Genomic DNA, 16,809 nt, shown 5'->3' on the forward strand with positions numbered 1-16,809 from the left:
CCTCGGATGCTGCCTGACCTGCTGTGCTTTTCCAGCACCACTCTAATCTAGGCACTTATGAAGGTAATAAGGCATCAATAGGTCTTAGTGCAGGTCACTTTGTGAGCAACTAAACCTCCAGTAGCAAAATGGGGAACAAGTTAGAGATGAGTGGGATGGAAATGTGCTAAGTATCAATGTATTTTACACACCAGCCCAACCGCTACCCTGAAAACATGCCATGCGGGGTGGGAGGGGTATGTGCAGAGCAGAAACATCCTCGTTGCTTTGGTTAATTGCTGTTTCTGAGTCAGCTTGGGTGTTCCTTGCTCCCTCCCAAATATCTAGGGCACATATCAAGAAGTTATGTTTCCATTGAACAAGTTTCCATTGTGGCAAGGTTTTGTCAGAAGTAAGTTGTGGCAGAATTTCATCAGCCTGTGAGACTTCAGAATGAATTCTGCTAAATTCACAGGATCAAACTGATTTAAAATGTTCATTGAAGATTCAAAGCGTAATTAGACCCCATAAAACAATACCCCTGGGATAGGAAACATAGAAATTAACTGCAGATCCTGCCATTGTGTGCCATGGTTGACTGTGTCAGCTGAAGAAAAAAAACCTTGTAAGTAAATTTGTATTTGGGATATTGATTGGTGTGAGAATGTTAATAGCAAGGCAACTTAATCTGAGGCAATTAAAGTATATAAGATCAAATGTGCTTTGTTTGTTGTTTGCTTCTTGCATTCTTCCTTGGATTACCTTTGAAAAATGCTACAACATTGAGTATCAAGGAGAAAACAGGTTAACAAAGACATTTCTTTCAAATAAATCTGCACAAATCTATTCTTTCGCTGGCTAAAGACATTGATTACGTAACTCCTAGTTATCCCTCTCACCGGATAACCGCAATCTGAGTGTCCTCATACTTAGAGTTCTGTGATGATTTAAATTATGTGCGGGATTCATATAAATCTTAATGGCAGCAATAAAATGTTGATGTTGCCAATTCCATCATAACGTCAAAGTCAAAGTTCTTTGGCTCAGAAATGGAGATATCTGTGCCAAGTAAGCTCAGAAAAGACATTTTCCCACAGGTGCTATTTTGGTTTGATCCCTTAATATCACATTTCTGCCCTCATTGATTTAAGTCGGGTATTAATTATATTTATTCAGAGATATTCGCAGCAAAATTTCATCCATGGGAAAGATTGTGCTGTAGCTGAGAAAGGCTGTGTCCTCAGATGCGGCAACATTTCCTGCTTGTCCATAAACATGAAGGATATTTGGGTCATTGTGAAACACTGGAACTGTTCCAAGAAACTGGTAGCCTACGTAACTGGAGCAGCACTGGGTTGAGAGAATTAAACATGTCAGATTCCTTAGGAGGCAATTGATATCATTTCCTATAACGTAGGTCATAGAGACATTGTTTTTTATTTGACACATTGGGTTGTAATTTATATTGAAAGTGACTCAAAAGTTTTTCTTCTACTTGACTTTGCCTGGATTTTTACTCACATTTGGAAAAGAACAGACCCGTTAGGAAGTCACCAGGCTTTGTGCAGGGGAGGTCTTTTCTCACAAATTTTATCAAGTGTTTTGAGGAAGTGGCAAAGAGGGAATATAAGGGTAGGGTTGTGAATATTGTCTACAAGGACTTTAATAAAGCATTTGACATGGTCCCTCATGGTAGTCTGGTGCAGATGGTTACCTTACATGGGACCCATGGTGAATTGGTAAATTGGATACAAAATTGGGCTGGCGTAGTTGAACAGGGTTATTTTTCTGACTGAAGGTCTATAACCAGTGGCGTTCTGCAAGGATCAGTGTGGGACCTCTGTTGTTTGTAATTTATATAAATTATTTGGACGACAACATAGGTGATCTGATTAGTAAGTTTACAGATGACACAGAAGTTAGTGGATAGTGAGGAAGGTTGTCAAAGGATACAGCAGGATTAGTTAGAAGGTGGGCTGAGACATGACAGAAGGATTTTAATTTGTACAAGTGGGAGATCAAATGCAAGAAGAAAGTATACAGTAAATGGCAGGACCTTTAGGAGCATCAATAATCAGAGGGATCTTGCGGAGCAAGTCCATAGCTCCCTGAAAGTGGCAACACAATTGGATAAGGTGGTAAAGAGGCATATAGCATACCTGCCTTCATTGAGTGGCAAGTCATTTTGCAACTGTATAAAATTTTAGTTAGGCCACATTGTGTGCAGTTCTGACTGCCACACCGTAGGAAGGATGTGGAGACTTTGGAGAGGGTGCAGAAGGGGTTTACTAAGATGTTGCCTGGATTGGAGTGTATTATCTATGAGAAAGAAGTATATAAAATGATGAGAAGCCTGGATAAGGTGGATGGTGGGAGTCCTTTACCTGGGGTAAAAATGTCAGGTACTTGGGGGCATAGGTTTAAGGTAAGAGGGGAAAAGTTTAAAGGGGTTCTGCAAGGCAATTATTTATACAGAGGGTAATAGATACTGGGGAGCTGGTAGAAGCAGATATGATATCAACTTTTAGACAGACACTTGAACAGGCAGGGAATGGAGGGATATGGATCAAGTGCAGACAGCTGGGATTGGTTTAGAATGGCCACATGTTCGGCACTGACTCAATGGCCTGCAAGGCTGTTCCTGTGCTATACTGATCAATATTCTGTTTCTTTTAAGGAAGTGTCTTGTATGTAAATTGTGAAAAAGATCAGATCCAAAGATTTTGGGTATTTTTAGAAAATCTTTCCTTGTAATAGAAAGCTTCCCAGCAAGGCTGCGGCCAGACTGATAAATGAGTATGTTATGATGACACCGTGTGAAAACGGCTGTGTGTGTTTCTGAAGCCAATCGTACTCTTCTGTCAACTGTTGTGCTTGCAGTTCAGGGGACACAGTCCTCCAAATCCTCTCATAGTAATTGTTAAGCCAGTCAATCTAGAAAACAGCATTGAGAAGACAAATTAAGTTTTCATATACTATGTATAGTAACATTATGGGAAATAATAGAATATTATCATAACTAAAATTCTTTGCAAATGCACATTAATAATTGACTTGTGCTTCTGTTCTAATGTGAAATGCCATGTCTACTTAGACAATAAAACTGACCACAAATCCTAAAACAAAATGATGTGCTGATTATTGGTATCTTGTTAAGATGAAGTCTAGAGTCGAATTAAAATACTTTATCATACTGGGGAAACAAACCATCCAGATGAATTATCATACTATAGAATTATGTCCATAGATTTCAGTAAGAACTGCTTCCTAATTCATTGTTGGACTTGTGTTCTGAAAATAGAATACCCAACAGCAATGTTCATCTCAGTCAAGGCCTTTTGCCTTGTGACTTGTAATGATAATTAATTTATTGGAGTAAAGTGCTAATGGTAATAATTTGCCCCAGTGATATTTGTAAACTTTCTTTGTTTTGACTATATTTATACTTTCATTTCACGCAATCGCTAGATCAATATTTGCTCTCCAGGCGAACTTCAAATGTATATATTTATGAGGGACTTCTAAAGGACAATACAGGCAGAGAAAACGGCACTATAAAATCGAAGGTGATTTAAAACCATTTGTCTGCCTCAATATAGCCTATTTTATGATAAGGTTTATCATCATAGTCGCACACTTCCATTCTTGATTTGCATGGATCTATAATAGATATTTTTATACACCATTGCAATATGTGTGGGGTAGGTGGGATTTGAACCTAGACTTTTTAGCTCAGTAGTAAGGACACTACCACTGCACCGGAAGAGTCTGAATGGAGGTACATTATAAACAAAAAGTCACACTGCTCAGAGATGTTATGCCCCCCCTATGGAGCAGGTGGGACTTGAACCCAGGCCTCCTGGTCCAGACGTAGAGATACTACTGCTATAGCATAAAAATCACTGGAGCCATTATGTGAAACTGCAACTTATTTGCCATTAAATTGACAAACACATTCCCAGTGTCCTACGCAGGGTGGGCGCAGTGGGAAACTGAAAAACATCATAGTGAAGAAGAGGCCAATTTTCTAAGTATAGGACTGTCTACAGAAAACCTTACTCTGCAGCAAAATATGCTGTTCCTAACTTGCAATTGATCAGCAGCATTAAAATGGTCACCTTGGATACATAATTGCTGAAACAAAATGTTGATGTTGGACTACAACAGCATTTAAATCAAAATTGGAGCTAAGAAGATATCAGTGATATCAAAGAGCAATATAAATAAAAGAAATGTAAATTTCACCGAAGTGTTTTGCATAATAGTGTCATAAATATTTTCTATACAAGATTTTGATTCTCTTTTGCATTACACCCAGGGAATTTTCAGCTCCTAGTCACAAAATAGAAGTTGTGGAAATGGAAACATTATGCTAGGTTATATCTCTCATGGCCTGAGCTTTGCGGTACTTTCATTGAAGAATGATACAGAATTTTTATATGCAGCAAAGTCAAGCAGTAAAATAGTTTTAAATGAGGTGAATGGGTGTACACATGCCTTTCACCTAATTTCCCTGATTCTGCATGGATTAGTGCACATTTGGATGGACAAGAAGGAGGTAGGCTCTTGGTCCAGTGATGCATTGGTGAGAGGAATTGCAGAGAACCTGAGCACCAAATCTCAGAGCCAGGTTGAATGCAAGTGCTGCTTTCCTTAGCCCCACCAATACCAGCGTTAGGCTGCAGGAGTTCAAAATGTTGTTTCTGGACAATGACTAGACATGCTGTGCATGCTCATATGTCTTCCTCTTTACAGATGTTGGAACGTGGACTTTGGCAGAAAAGTGTCTGACCAATTTAGTTGAGGTTAATCTGGGTGAATGCAGTGTTCCTCAGGTGTAGCGCATTTTCTCTGTGCGTTAGATATCTCTGCCCCGAAGCTTTTACGGTAAAAGTGCAAACAGAGGTTCAGCATAAGAGCAGAAATAGACCATTCAGCCCATCCAGTCTGCGCCACCATTCAATGAAATTGCAGCTGATTTGATAGCCTCATCCCGAGTTTAAAAATAAGTGAATGAAAAGTGTCAAATAAATATTCCTGATTGAAAAATCAAGGCTTTAGTGTGCTACAAGATGGTGATGATAAATCATCATAAAATATATAAAAGTGACAACAACAGAAATTGTTGGAAAAAAAGAACAAAAATAGAAGTTAATAGAAAAGCTCAGCAGGTCTGGCAGCATCTGTGGAGAGAAATCAGAATTAATATTTCAGGTCCTGTGACTCTTCCTCAGAACTGATGGTAGCTAGGAAAATGTTGGAGTAAATGACAAGTGGGGATAGAGCCCAAAGAGAGAGAGAGAGGAACAATTGGACGGCCAATAATCTGGCTAGGAGCATGAATAGCTATTATTGGCTAACAATGGGTTACGTGTAATAGCAGACAATGTGATAACAAGGCCCAGTGTGTGGGGGATTGGGGTAAGGACATGGGACAGCTCAAGTTATTAAACTCAGTATGGAATCCGGAAGGCTGCTAGGTACCCAAGTGAAAAATGAGGTGCACTGCAGCAAGCCTGAGACAGAGGTGTTGGCTTGGAACATGGCTGTGTGTTGGAGGAGTAGCAGGCAACTGGAAATTCAGGGATGTTTTTGCAGATGGAACACATGTGCTCTGCGAAGCGGTCACCCAGTCTACACTTTGTTTCCCTAGTGTAGAGGAGATCACATGTGAGCAGCAAATGTGGTCGACTAGATTGTGTGAAGTGCAGGTAAATGCTGCTTCACCTGGAAGATGTGTTTGGGCCCATGGATACTGAAGAGGGAGAAAGTAAACAGGTGTTACACCTTCTGCAGTCGCAGCAGAAGATGCTATGAGGCTTCTGGGGGTGTTGGGAGTGAAGGAAGAATGGACCCGGGTATCCCAGATGGAACAGTCCCTGTGGAAGGCTGATAAGGGAGGTGAGGTGAATATGTGTCTAATGGTGCATCTCACTGGAGGTGGCGGAAGTGGTGGCTAATGATCCTCTGGATATGGATGCTATTGGGATGAGAGGTAAGGACAAGGGGGGAGAGGGGGTGAGGGCTGAAGTGTGGGAGATGGGTCGGATCCAGATGAGGGTTTTGTCAACAACAATGCTGGGGAATGTTTTGTTAAGGAAGAAGTTCAACATTATGGAGGCTCCTTTGTCAAAGTTGGTACCATTGGACCAAATGCAACAGAGACAAAGGAATTGGAGGAATGGAATATAGTTGAATTGTTGGAAAATCTTAGACAGTCTGGCAGCATTTGTGGAGAGAAAGCAGAGGAAATATTTTGGGGCCACTGAACCTTCTTCAGAACTGACTTCTTCAGATGTTGTTTTATCCACTTACAGCACATGCATTGTGCTCTGATGAAGAAGCTTGCTGAGCTGCACAATCACAAACCTCGAACAACTTTTATTTATATTGCGCTTTTACTGTGGTAAAATTGCCAATGACATTCCACAGAAATATTACCAAATAAACATTTGATACCAAGCCACACAGGGGTATATCAAGACAAGGGGTGAAAAGCTTGTCCAAAGGGGTAGATTTTAAGGAGAGAGAGAGGTGGAGTAGTTTATAGAAGGAATTCTAGAATTACAGGATCAAGGCAAATTCAACACTGAAGTCTCACAGATTGGTCATACAAAAACAACACACCTGTTCCTTGTTCATGATGGACACATCGATCAGTTTTCGTTCATATGGAACAAGAGAAATATGCTCAAATGTCAGGTAGGGAACGCCTCCAAATGTGTGCTATATAAAGAAAAAAAAATTGTTATTTCGTACAACTTTAATTTACATAAATATCACTTGTACCTTTTGTTATGACTGTTTGTGATTCTTTAATCTGGCATAACGTATTTAAGCATTAACCTCATCTGTTTGACTAGGCTTAACCCAACATTTCAACAAAATATTGTTGGCAGAAATTGTTGCAGTCACAAAGAGCAATACACAATTATTTACAAAATAAAATGCTTAGATGAGGAAAGCGAACATATAGCCAAGTTTATGGATGATAAAACATCATTGTGTTTTGAGGAGGGAAAGCAAGTGGTGAGGATGGTGCAAAGAATTTGCAGAGGAATATAGACAGGTTAGGTAAATTGGCAAAACGCGGCAGATGGAAAATGTGAGGTTATGTACTTTGTCAGGAAGAACAGAGGAGCTGAATATTATTTACATAGAGAATGACAGCAGAAAGTTACCACAAAGGGATTTCAGAGTCTTTGTGTATAGATCACAAAAAGCTGGCATCCAGGTTTGGCAGGACATAGAATGTTGGCCTTATTTCAAGGAAAACAGTGTATTAAAGTTGGGAAGGTTTGTTAAAACCATATAAGGCTTTAGTCTGACCACTAGGAGAAAGTGAGAACTGCAGATGCTGGAGATCAGAGCTGAAAATGTATTGCTGGAAAAGCGCAGCAGTTCAGGCAGCATCCAAGGAGCAGGAGAATCAACATTTCGGGCATGAGCCCTTCTTCACTGTGAACAGTTTTGGGCCCCTCTGTAACAATGGATATATTGTCATTGGAGACAGTCCAGAGAAGACTTATTAGATTGATTTGAGTGTGGAGAGACTTTTCTTATAGGAAGAGGTTGAGTAAAATGGACCAGTATGCATTGGAATATAGAATAATGGGAAACAATCTTGCAGAGACAACATTTTTAGAAGGCTTGACAGGGTAAACATGGGAATGTTGTTTGCCCTGTCAGGGACCAGAGATTGTCATCTCAGGATCAGGGGTCATCAGAGAATCATTGGTAGAAGGAGTAAGAAAGCAATTGGCAGCATGTACTGGAGCATTTTCAAAAAATGTTTGTTTTGCAAAGAACAGAAAGAACTGGTTTCCTGCTTCAGATCAGATTGTACCATTTGTAATTAATAAAGTCATCTAATATAGCAAAGCACTGAATTCATTGGCATGCAGCTAAATAAGAGTCGCTGTCCACACAACATATAAATTGTCTTAAAAATATGACATAACTTTTACAATAAATTGCAATACCTGTTTACAATTACAAATTCAAATTTTCATTTGAACCCAGTATAAGGTCAGAAACCACAATGTTGATCCATTTATTTCAACAAAGATTACAACAAAGTTGCTGTGTTTCTGACCATCTTTTTAACCTCTTTAAATGATGCACGTAAAATGATAAGCAAAACCTAATGTGTTCATAAAAATTGGCTCAGCCTTATCATACGGACATTCAAGTAAGAGGAGTAGGTTTGTGTCTCTTTTGATTTCATCTCTGGATAGATAGGTGGTGTCATGTTGGGAATCAGCACTCCATACATCTTCCAGGAAGTGATGATAAAGTTCATTTGGGAATTCTACATGCAGACGTGTAGACAGGCTGAGGTTCTGCAGCATGGTGAAACATCAGGATCTTACCAGCTTGCTGGAGAGACTCATGTTACCGCATTTCAGGAAATTAAAAATCACACAACACCAGGTTGTAGTCCACAGGATTATTTGGAGGCACGAGATTTTGAAGCATTGCTTCTTCATCAGCACAACCACCTGATGAAGGAGCAGCATTCCAAAAGCTATAGCCTCCAAATAAACCTGTTGGACTATAACCTGGTGCTGTGTTGATTTGTAACTTTGTCCACCCCAGTCCAACACTGGCACCTCCACATCATTTCAGGAAGGTTGTCAAACCATGAGCCAGCCAGGTAGTAGTTGGTCAGTCAGTCAGTCTTCCATCAGAATCAGTACTCCAGGCATGGATGCTTGCCTACTAATAGTTGATTAGATTAGATTAGATTACTTACAGTGTGGAAACAGGCCCTTCGGCCCAACAAGTCCACACTGACCCGCCGAAGCGCAACCCACCCATACCCCTACATTTACCCCTTACCTAACACTACGGGCAATTTAGCATGGCCAATTCACCTGACCTGCACATCTTTGGACTGTGGGAGGAAACCGGAGCACCCAGAGGAAACCCACGCAGACAGGGGGAGAACGTGCAAACTCCACACAGTCAGTCGCCTGAGGCGGGAATTGAACCCGGGTCTCTGGCACTGTGAGGCAGCAGTGCTAACCACTGTGCCACCGTGCCGCCCTCTGACGTGCCAGCAATTGATTGTTCAGCAGCAGCACAGGGAAGGCTGCTTTTGCTGCAGCAAGGACAGGCACGAATGATCCAGGCTACAGGCAGGTAATGTTTGGAAGGCATTTGTAAGATAGGATCGCTAGGAGGGGGTATAAGGGAGTTGGCAGTAAGGACATGAGCATGTGGGTGGTTCTCAACAGGACCAAGCTTATTGATGTCAAGTCCCTTAATCAAGCACTGATAGGCGGTGATGGAGACATTCAGGTTCATCACCATCCTGACTAATTAAATATCCTTTTTGTCTCCAAGCTTGCCATTAAGAGGGATGAAGATTCTGGCCATGGTTGCAAACTCAAAGGTTGACATTGGCATTGTTGGTAGGATAGAATTTGAATTTTAGATTTAAATAATAAGGTTATTGTTTTTATAAAACAATTGCTGCTAACCAAATGGAAAACTTTATCTGGGGTACATGAGACATAATGCAGACAAATGGACAAATGTTACCTTAGTTTCTGCCTTTACTACAACAGAAACATCTTCAATTCGAATTCCAAATTCATTATCTTGATAATAACCAGGCTCTGGAAGGGAAAAATTAACATATCAGATACAACATTAAAAAGTACTTTCGGAGAAGAAGCAACTGGTGTAATTGTCGGCCTGATGATCATTTTTTTCACACAAAGATGATCAATGCATACAGTAGGGTGGGGTACATGAGAAACTTAAAATCTGTTAACACTGTGCTGTTAACACAGCTCAATACTGTAACGGTGGGTTGTAGCTTGATATTTTTAGTTCAGGTTAATTGGTGAATATAGGCCTTCCACATCTGTATTCACTTTTAGACTGTGTGAAATTTATCTACCAACAGTAAAATATTTAATTGTTTTCAGATGTACAGTTTGCACTTTGCGTCAGTGTCTGTAGCACCTAAGACCACAGGACCATAAGAAATAGGAACAGGAGTAGACCGTTCTACCCCTAGAGTTGATCCACTACTCAAAAGGTTCATGACTGATCTGATATTCCTTGTGTTTTCCCTGTAAATCTCAATTTTCTAACTGATCAAAAATCAACTATCTCAGACTTTAACATACACAAGGACGCTGCCCCACAGGTCACTGTGACAAGGCAACCCAAAGACTCTCAACCCACATCATTTCAGTTTTAATTTGGTGCCCCTTTATTCAGAGACTCTGCCCTTTAGTACTAAACTATCAATAGGTAGTAAAGCGCATAAGCTCTGTGAAGATAACAGGGCCATAAATGGAATGACCTGTGGTCAAAGAAAATTGAGCTGGAAAATCTTGCCCTCTGTTTATATTAATTTCTCATTATCTGTATAGACAGGGGAAGAATTTTGGGAAATGATTGTTGATCTGCTGTGTCTCGACACATTTGTCAGGGGGTTCTAAGTTCATGAGGAGAAGGGATGGCATTTCTTTGGCCTCACTGTGTACTCATCAGAAGATAAGGCAGAATGATGAAGAAGACTAAGGCTACCAATTTGGCCTCCAAATAACTGAGCAATTCATTCCTATTTAGAAGTATCAATCAGAATCTTACTGTCAAATTTGGCATTTGGCTGCAAGGGTACGTCTGATAGCACAGTGTCATTTTTGCAGCAGTCAGCAATGAAGGGAGAGTGTCTGTACTTGCCATCCAGTTAAGCATGTCTAGCAGGTCCACAAGGTGGATTGTCCCTTGTGAGGACCCACACTACTGAATGGCTGATAGCACCTGCTTGTCCTGATGGCTATGAGACAGGTAGAAGACTACAAGGGCCCTTCAAAATGGAGACCGCTCTGTAGCATTTTGAAAATGTCAGGATCATTCAGGGTCACAGATATCAGGGATCATCAGTATGGAGGGGAAGTCCCTTCACAAAATGGTTTGTGGTTGTGGCTGTGGTTCTATCATGTCAGTGGCTCCATGAGTAAAAGAGGAGCAGTCTCCTCTCTGCTGCTAGGAGGAATCCACTACATTTCTGTCGGATCACGGGCATTTTGTGGGCGTGTACATCTGCTGTCAGGAGACTGCTTTGCTGACACCCCACTCAATTTTGGTCACACAAACAACTTCAATAAAACAGGTTTGTCACTTTGTTATTTATTGGCCTTTATAGTGTGCAAATTGGCTGCAAAATTTCTCTAGGTAAGAACAGTGAGTGCACTTTTAAAAGCAATTATCAAGTTCTTGTCAGTATGATAAAATTCCATGCATGTTCTCTAATTCACTCTGATGTAATTTGAAAGTGTTTAACACAATCATAAAAGATTTGCCTTTCTGATCTCTTCTACTAGTTTGATCCCTTTCACAACACATGCCCCATCCACCCATCCACTGCCACTGACGGTGCATTCTGCTGTGTTAGAATGACCACTGCCATTCTCCACCAACTGCCACTGCCACAACACCCTCACACCCTCCCCCAACCCCACACCCAAGAACTTCCATGATTTTGAAATTGAAGAAATTAACTAAGAAATATGAAATGTCTGAGCTCTAGCTTTTCTTCATAAACTCTTCTGGCACAATTTACTGTTTAAATAATTTCCTTACAGGCAAACTTACCGATAGATGTAAACATCCCCTCCTGAAGTGGGCACGTATGAGGGCTTCCAATGCCAACTGGCCCTGTGCATCAACCAAAAACATAAACAAAATTCAATACGTTTCCAAATAATTAACTTGTTTAATGCTTCTAACCTATTCACTCTGAAGGTTCTGAATGACCAATACATGGAACAACTTTCTTGAAAGTGGAGTCGCAGGTCGACAGGATAGTAAAGGCGGCATTTGGCAAACTTGCCTTCATTAGTCAGTGCATTGAGTACAGAAATTGGAACATCATAGGAGTTGCAGCTGTACACGACACTGTGGAACCTCTTTTAGAATACTCCATTCAATTCCAGTTGTCCTACTTCAGGAAAGATGTTGGAGAAAGTGAGGGGTACAGATGCTGGACAGTCAGAGTCAACAAGTGTGGCACTGAAAAAGCGCAGCAAGTCAGGCAGCATCTGAGGAGCAGGAGAGTCGAAGTTTCAGATATAAGCCCTCCATCAGGAAGGTGGGGGTGGGAAGGGGCTGAGAGACAAATAGGTGACTGGGGATGGGGGAAGGTAGCTGGGAAGGTGATAGGTAGGTGCATGTTGGGGTGATGATGATAGGTCAGTGGGGAGGGTGGAGTGGATGGGTGGGAAGGAAGATGGACAGGTAAAACAGTTCAAGAGTGTGGTGTCACGTTGGAAGGTTGGATCTGGGATGAAGTGGGGGGAAGGGGAGATTTGGAAACTAGTGAATTTGCTGTGGATGCTGTGTGGTTGAAGGGCCCTAAAGCAGAAGATGAGGCATTCTTCCTCCAGTTGTTGAGTTGTTGAATTTGGCTGTGGAGGAGGCCCAAGACTTGCATGTTCTTGGTGAAATGGGAGGGAGAGTTGAGGTTGGTGGCCACAGGGTGGAGGGGTTGTTTGATGTGTGTGTCCCAGAGATGTTCCCTAAAACATTCCATGAATTGGCGTCCTGTCTCTCCAATGTAGAGGAGATCACATTGAGAGCAACTGACACGGTTGATGAGGTGCTTGGATGTGCAGGAAAATCTCTGCTAGTGTAGAAAGATGCTTTGGGGCCTTGGGTGGGTGAGGGGGGAGATGCGGGCAGAGGCTTTAGACAAGGGAAGGTGCAGGTGTGGAGGGTGGGTTGGTGGGGGGGACTAACGAGGGATTAGATTATATTATACTGTGGAAACAGGCCCTTCGGCCCAACAAATCCACACTGACCCGCCGAAGCGCAATCCACCCATACCCCTACATTTACCCCTTACCTAACACTAGGGGCAATTTAGCATGGCCAATTCACCTGACCTGCACATCTTTGGACTGTGGGAGGAAACCGGAGCACCCGGAGGAAACCCACGCAGACACGGGGAGGATGTGCAAACTCCACACAGTCAGTCGCCTGAGGCGGGAATTGAATCCAGGTCTCTGGCGCTGTGAGGCAGCAGTGCTAACCACTGTGCCACCATGCCGCCCATAGGGAGTCATAGAGGGAATGATCTCTGTGGAACGCAGATGGGGTTGGAAGGGAAATATATCTCTGCTGGTGGGGTTCTGACTGTAGGTGGTGAAAATGGTGGAGGATGATGTGCAGCATGGGGTGGAAGGTGAGGACCAAGGGGGTTCTGTCCTTTTTACAGTTGGAGGAGTGAGGTTCAAGAGCAGAGGTGCAGGAAGTGGAGGAGATGCATTGGAGAACATTGTTGATAATGTGGAAATGGAAATTGCAGTCCATGAAATAGGTGGCCATCTGGAATGTCCTGGAGTGGAATTGCTCCTCCTGGGAGCAGATACGGTAGAGGAATTTGGAATTAGAAGTAAGGAATCAATGTTTATACAGGAGATAGGGGTGAGAGGAGGTGTAGTCCAGGTAGCTGTGGGAATTGATGGTTTTAAAATACATGTCCGTGTTGAGTCGGTTGCCAGAGATGGAAACGGACGTATCCAGGAAGGGGAGGGAGGTGTCCAAGATGTCAAGGTGAACTTAAGGTCAGGGTGGAAGGTGTTAGTGAAGTTGATGAAGTGTTCAACCTCCTCGTGGGAGTACAAGGTGGCGCCGATATCAATGTAGCAGAGGAAATGATGGGGGATGGCGCAAGTGTAACTGCAGAAGATGGACTGCTCCACATACCCGATGAATAAGCAAGCATAGCTGGAGCCCATGTGAGTGACCATGGCTGCCCCTTTGGTCTGGAGGAAGTGGGAGGATTCGAGGGAGAGGTTATTGAAGGTGAGGACCAGTTCTTCCAATTGAATGAGTGGGTTGGGTGAAGGGCTTCTGGTTTGGTCAGCATTAGAGGAATGTCATGGTGGACGGATGTGTATAGGGACTGGATGTCCATGGTGAAAATGAGGCATTGGGAATCGAGAAAATGAAAGTCATGGAGGAGGTGGAGGGTGTGGGTGATATGGAAGGTGTCTCAAATGTATGTGCGGAGTTCCTGGACCACGTGGGACAAGGTGATGTCAAGATATGAGGAGATAAATTCAGTGGGGCAGGAGCAGGCAGAGACAATAGGTCAACTGCGGCAGCCAATTTGTGGATTTTGGGTAAGAGGTAAAACTGGGTGGTATAGAGTTCCAGGACTATGGGGTTGGCTGCTGTGGATAGGAGATCCCCTGAGGTGATGAGATTGTGGATGGTCTGAGAGATGGTGGTTTGGTGATGGAAGGTGAAGTCCTGTTCGAGGGGGTGTTAGGAGGAGGTGTCAGTGAGTTCAGCGGTGTAGAGGTCAGTGCACCAAACTATCACTGTGCTCCATTGTCAGCTGGTTTGATGGTGATGTTGGAGTTGGAATGGAGGGAGTGGAGCACTGTGCATTGTGAGGGTGCGAGGTTGGAGTGGGTGAGCGAGGTGGACAGGTTGAGACAGTCAGTGTCACAGCAGCAGCTGGAGATGAACAGGTTGAGGGCAGGTAACAGATTTAGGAAAGATGTTGTCAAACTTGGAGTGGGTTCAGAAAAGATTTACAAGGATGTTGCCAGGATTGGCGGGTTTGAGCTACAGGGAGAGACTGACTAGGCTTGGGCTATTTTCCCTGGACCGTCAGAAACTGAGGGGTGACCTTATAGAGGATTATAAAATCATGAGGGGCATAGATAAATTGAATAGCCAAGGTCTTTTTTCCCAGGGTGGGGAAATCAAAAACTAAATGGCATTAGTTTCAGATGAGAGGGGAAAGATTCAAAAGGGATCCGAGAGGCAATCTTTTCATGCATAGGAAGGGTTTAGAGGGATATGGGCTAAATGCTGGCAAGTGGGACTAAATCAGTTTGGGTTATCTGGTTAGTGCAGTCAAGTTGGACGAAGGGTCTGTTTCTATGCTGTGTAACTCTCTGACACTATAACTTGTCTTCAGCAATATTAGAAATTGACATTTGAAATAATAAACTCTCTCATTGGTCAATTTTATAAATATTATAGATTAGTTCTTTTTATAGAAATGTGTTTAACCAAATAGACAAAAATGGTTCAAAAGAGATTGGGTCTTTGACCCGATACAATACAAAAGTATTTGTTTATACCTGTCAATTATACGCCTATTAACTGACTATTATTATACTGATTGATTTATTGTCATGTGTCCCAAAGTACTGTAAAAAGCTTTGTTTATGAGCAATCTAAGCAGATCATAATAAGCAAGGATGCATAGATCCGAGTGTATTTGTTGATTTGGGTTGGTTACAAATAGATCAGAGTACTGATGCACACAGATATGCTCATAGATAGCAAACACACAAACCTGAATACATTTCTTATTCCTAAACATACTAATTTTCACTCCTATGACTTGCTGTTTACAAACCTCCACCAGACTGAAGGATTTCCTGGATTAATTTGGTCATTCCCTTCATAATGCTGAAAATGTTTGATAGTCAATTGCTTTTAAAACGAAATTCTTTTTTACAACCTTGGAAAGCAGGAAAATGTCTACATTTATGTACCACTTTTCATAAATGCAGAATGTTCACTGTGTTTTAGTCATGGACACATTTCTGAAGAGTTGTCACTGTTGTAATGTAGAAATGTTTTGTTATCTCCCTGCATAATTAACTAAGTTGAAATGTAATGATTGCCAGTTTGATCATACTCACATTCATGAACACTGAGAAAGGTGCCAATTCCATGACCAGTTCCATGCATGTAGTTTAGTCCCGCCTCCCACAAAGCATGTCGAGCCCATACATCAAGCTCATCTCCTAATAACAAAAACATTATTAATATAGGACAGACAGTTTTGTGAGCTGAATCTTACCTTATTTGCAAAGTCTCATTTTTGACAAATTAATGGAAAATTTCTCTTCATGAAGCCTAGTGGATTTTATAAACACATTTATCACATTTGCCTCATTAACTATGTCCATTTGGTATCCCTCATTTGATGCTAACATGTTTCTCTACTTGCCACAGCCAGAATTATTTATAACAACTGGGGTACCCTAGGATTCCTGATGCTGACACAATTTTTAAAAGTCTGTTGTACAAGTCAAACATTGTCAGTCTAGAGTAGTCTTGCACAGGATCCTGACACTGACTCATCTGAGTTGTCAAATGACTGTCCCCAAGCTCCTGGACTGGTATTGGAAACTGCCATTGACTTACTATGCTGATAACCATGACAAGCTTTCTGGCTTTGAGCCCATACTAAAAGCCAAATTAAGGCAGAAACACTGTGTAAAAATGAGGACTGCAGATGCTGGAAATCAGAGTCTAGATTAGAGTGGTGCTGGAAAAGTACAGCAGGTCAGGTAGCAGGAGCAGGAAAATCGACATTTTATAGACAATATAGACAATAGACAATAGGTGCAGGAGTAGGCCATTCTGCCCTTCGAGCCCGCACCACCATTCATTATGATCATGGCTGATCATCCTCAATCAATATCCTGTTCCTGCCTTATTTCCATAACCCTTGATTCCACTATCCTTGAGAGCTCTATCCAACTCTTTCTGAAACGAATCCAGAGACTGGACCTCCACTGCCTTCTGGGGCAGAGCATTCCACACACCCACCACTCTCTGGGTGAAGAAGTTTCTCCTCATCTCTGTCCTAAATGGCCTACCCCTTATTTTTAAGCTGTGTCCTCTGGTTCGGCACTCACCCATCAGCGGAAACATGTTTCCTGCCTCCAGAGTGTCCAATCCTTTAATAATCTTATACATCTCAATCAGATCCCCTCTCAGCCTTCTAAAGTCAAGGGTATACAAGCCCAGTCGCTCCAATCTTTCAAC

The 16,809-nt window shown here is 42.1% G+C and overlaps 1 protein-coding gene across 1 annotated transcript in view; it reads right to left on the reverse strand.

Moving 5' to 3' along the window:
* Positions 1-2,268: 2,268 nt before the first annotated feature.
* The window catches only part of xpnpep2 (X-prolyl aminopeptidase (aminopeptidase P) 2, membrane-bound), a 73,260-nt gene continuing 58,719 nt past the window's right edge, over positions 2,269-16,809 (reverse strand). The window contains exons 18-22 of the mRNA XM_043704673.1: positions 15,675-15,779; positions 11,599-11,661; positions 9,526-9,602; positions 6,607-6,705; positions 2,269-2,913 (exon numbers count right to left, since the gene is read on the reverse strand). Coding sequence (XP_043560608.1) covers positions 2,713-2,913; positions 6,607-6,705; positions 9,526-9,602; positions 11,599-11,661; positions 15,675-15,779 — 545 coding nt within the window. The 3' untranslated portion in view covers positions 2,269-2,712. The remainder of the gene's footprint in view (positions 2,914-6,606; positions 6,706-9,525; positions 9,603-11,598; positions 11,662-15,674; positions 15,780-16,809) is intronic.

The sequence above is a fragment of the Chiloscyllium plagiosum genome, chromosome 15 (assembly GCF_004010195.1).
Source record: "Chiloscyllium plagiosum isolate BGI_BamShark_2017 chromosome 15, ASM401019v2, whole genome shotgun sequence".
Classification (NCBI taxonomy): domain Eukaryota; kingdom Metazoa; phylum Chordata; class Chondrichthyes; order Orectolobiformes; family Hemiscylliidae; genus Chiloscyllium; species Chiloscyllium plagiosum.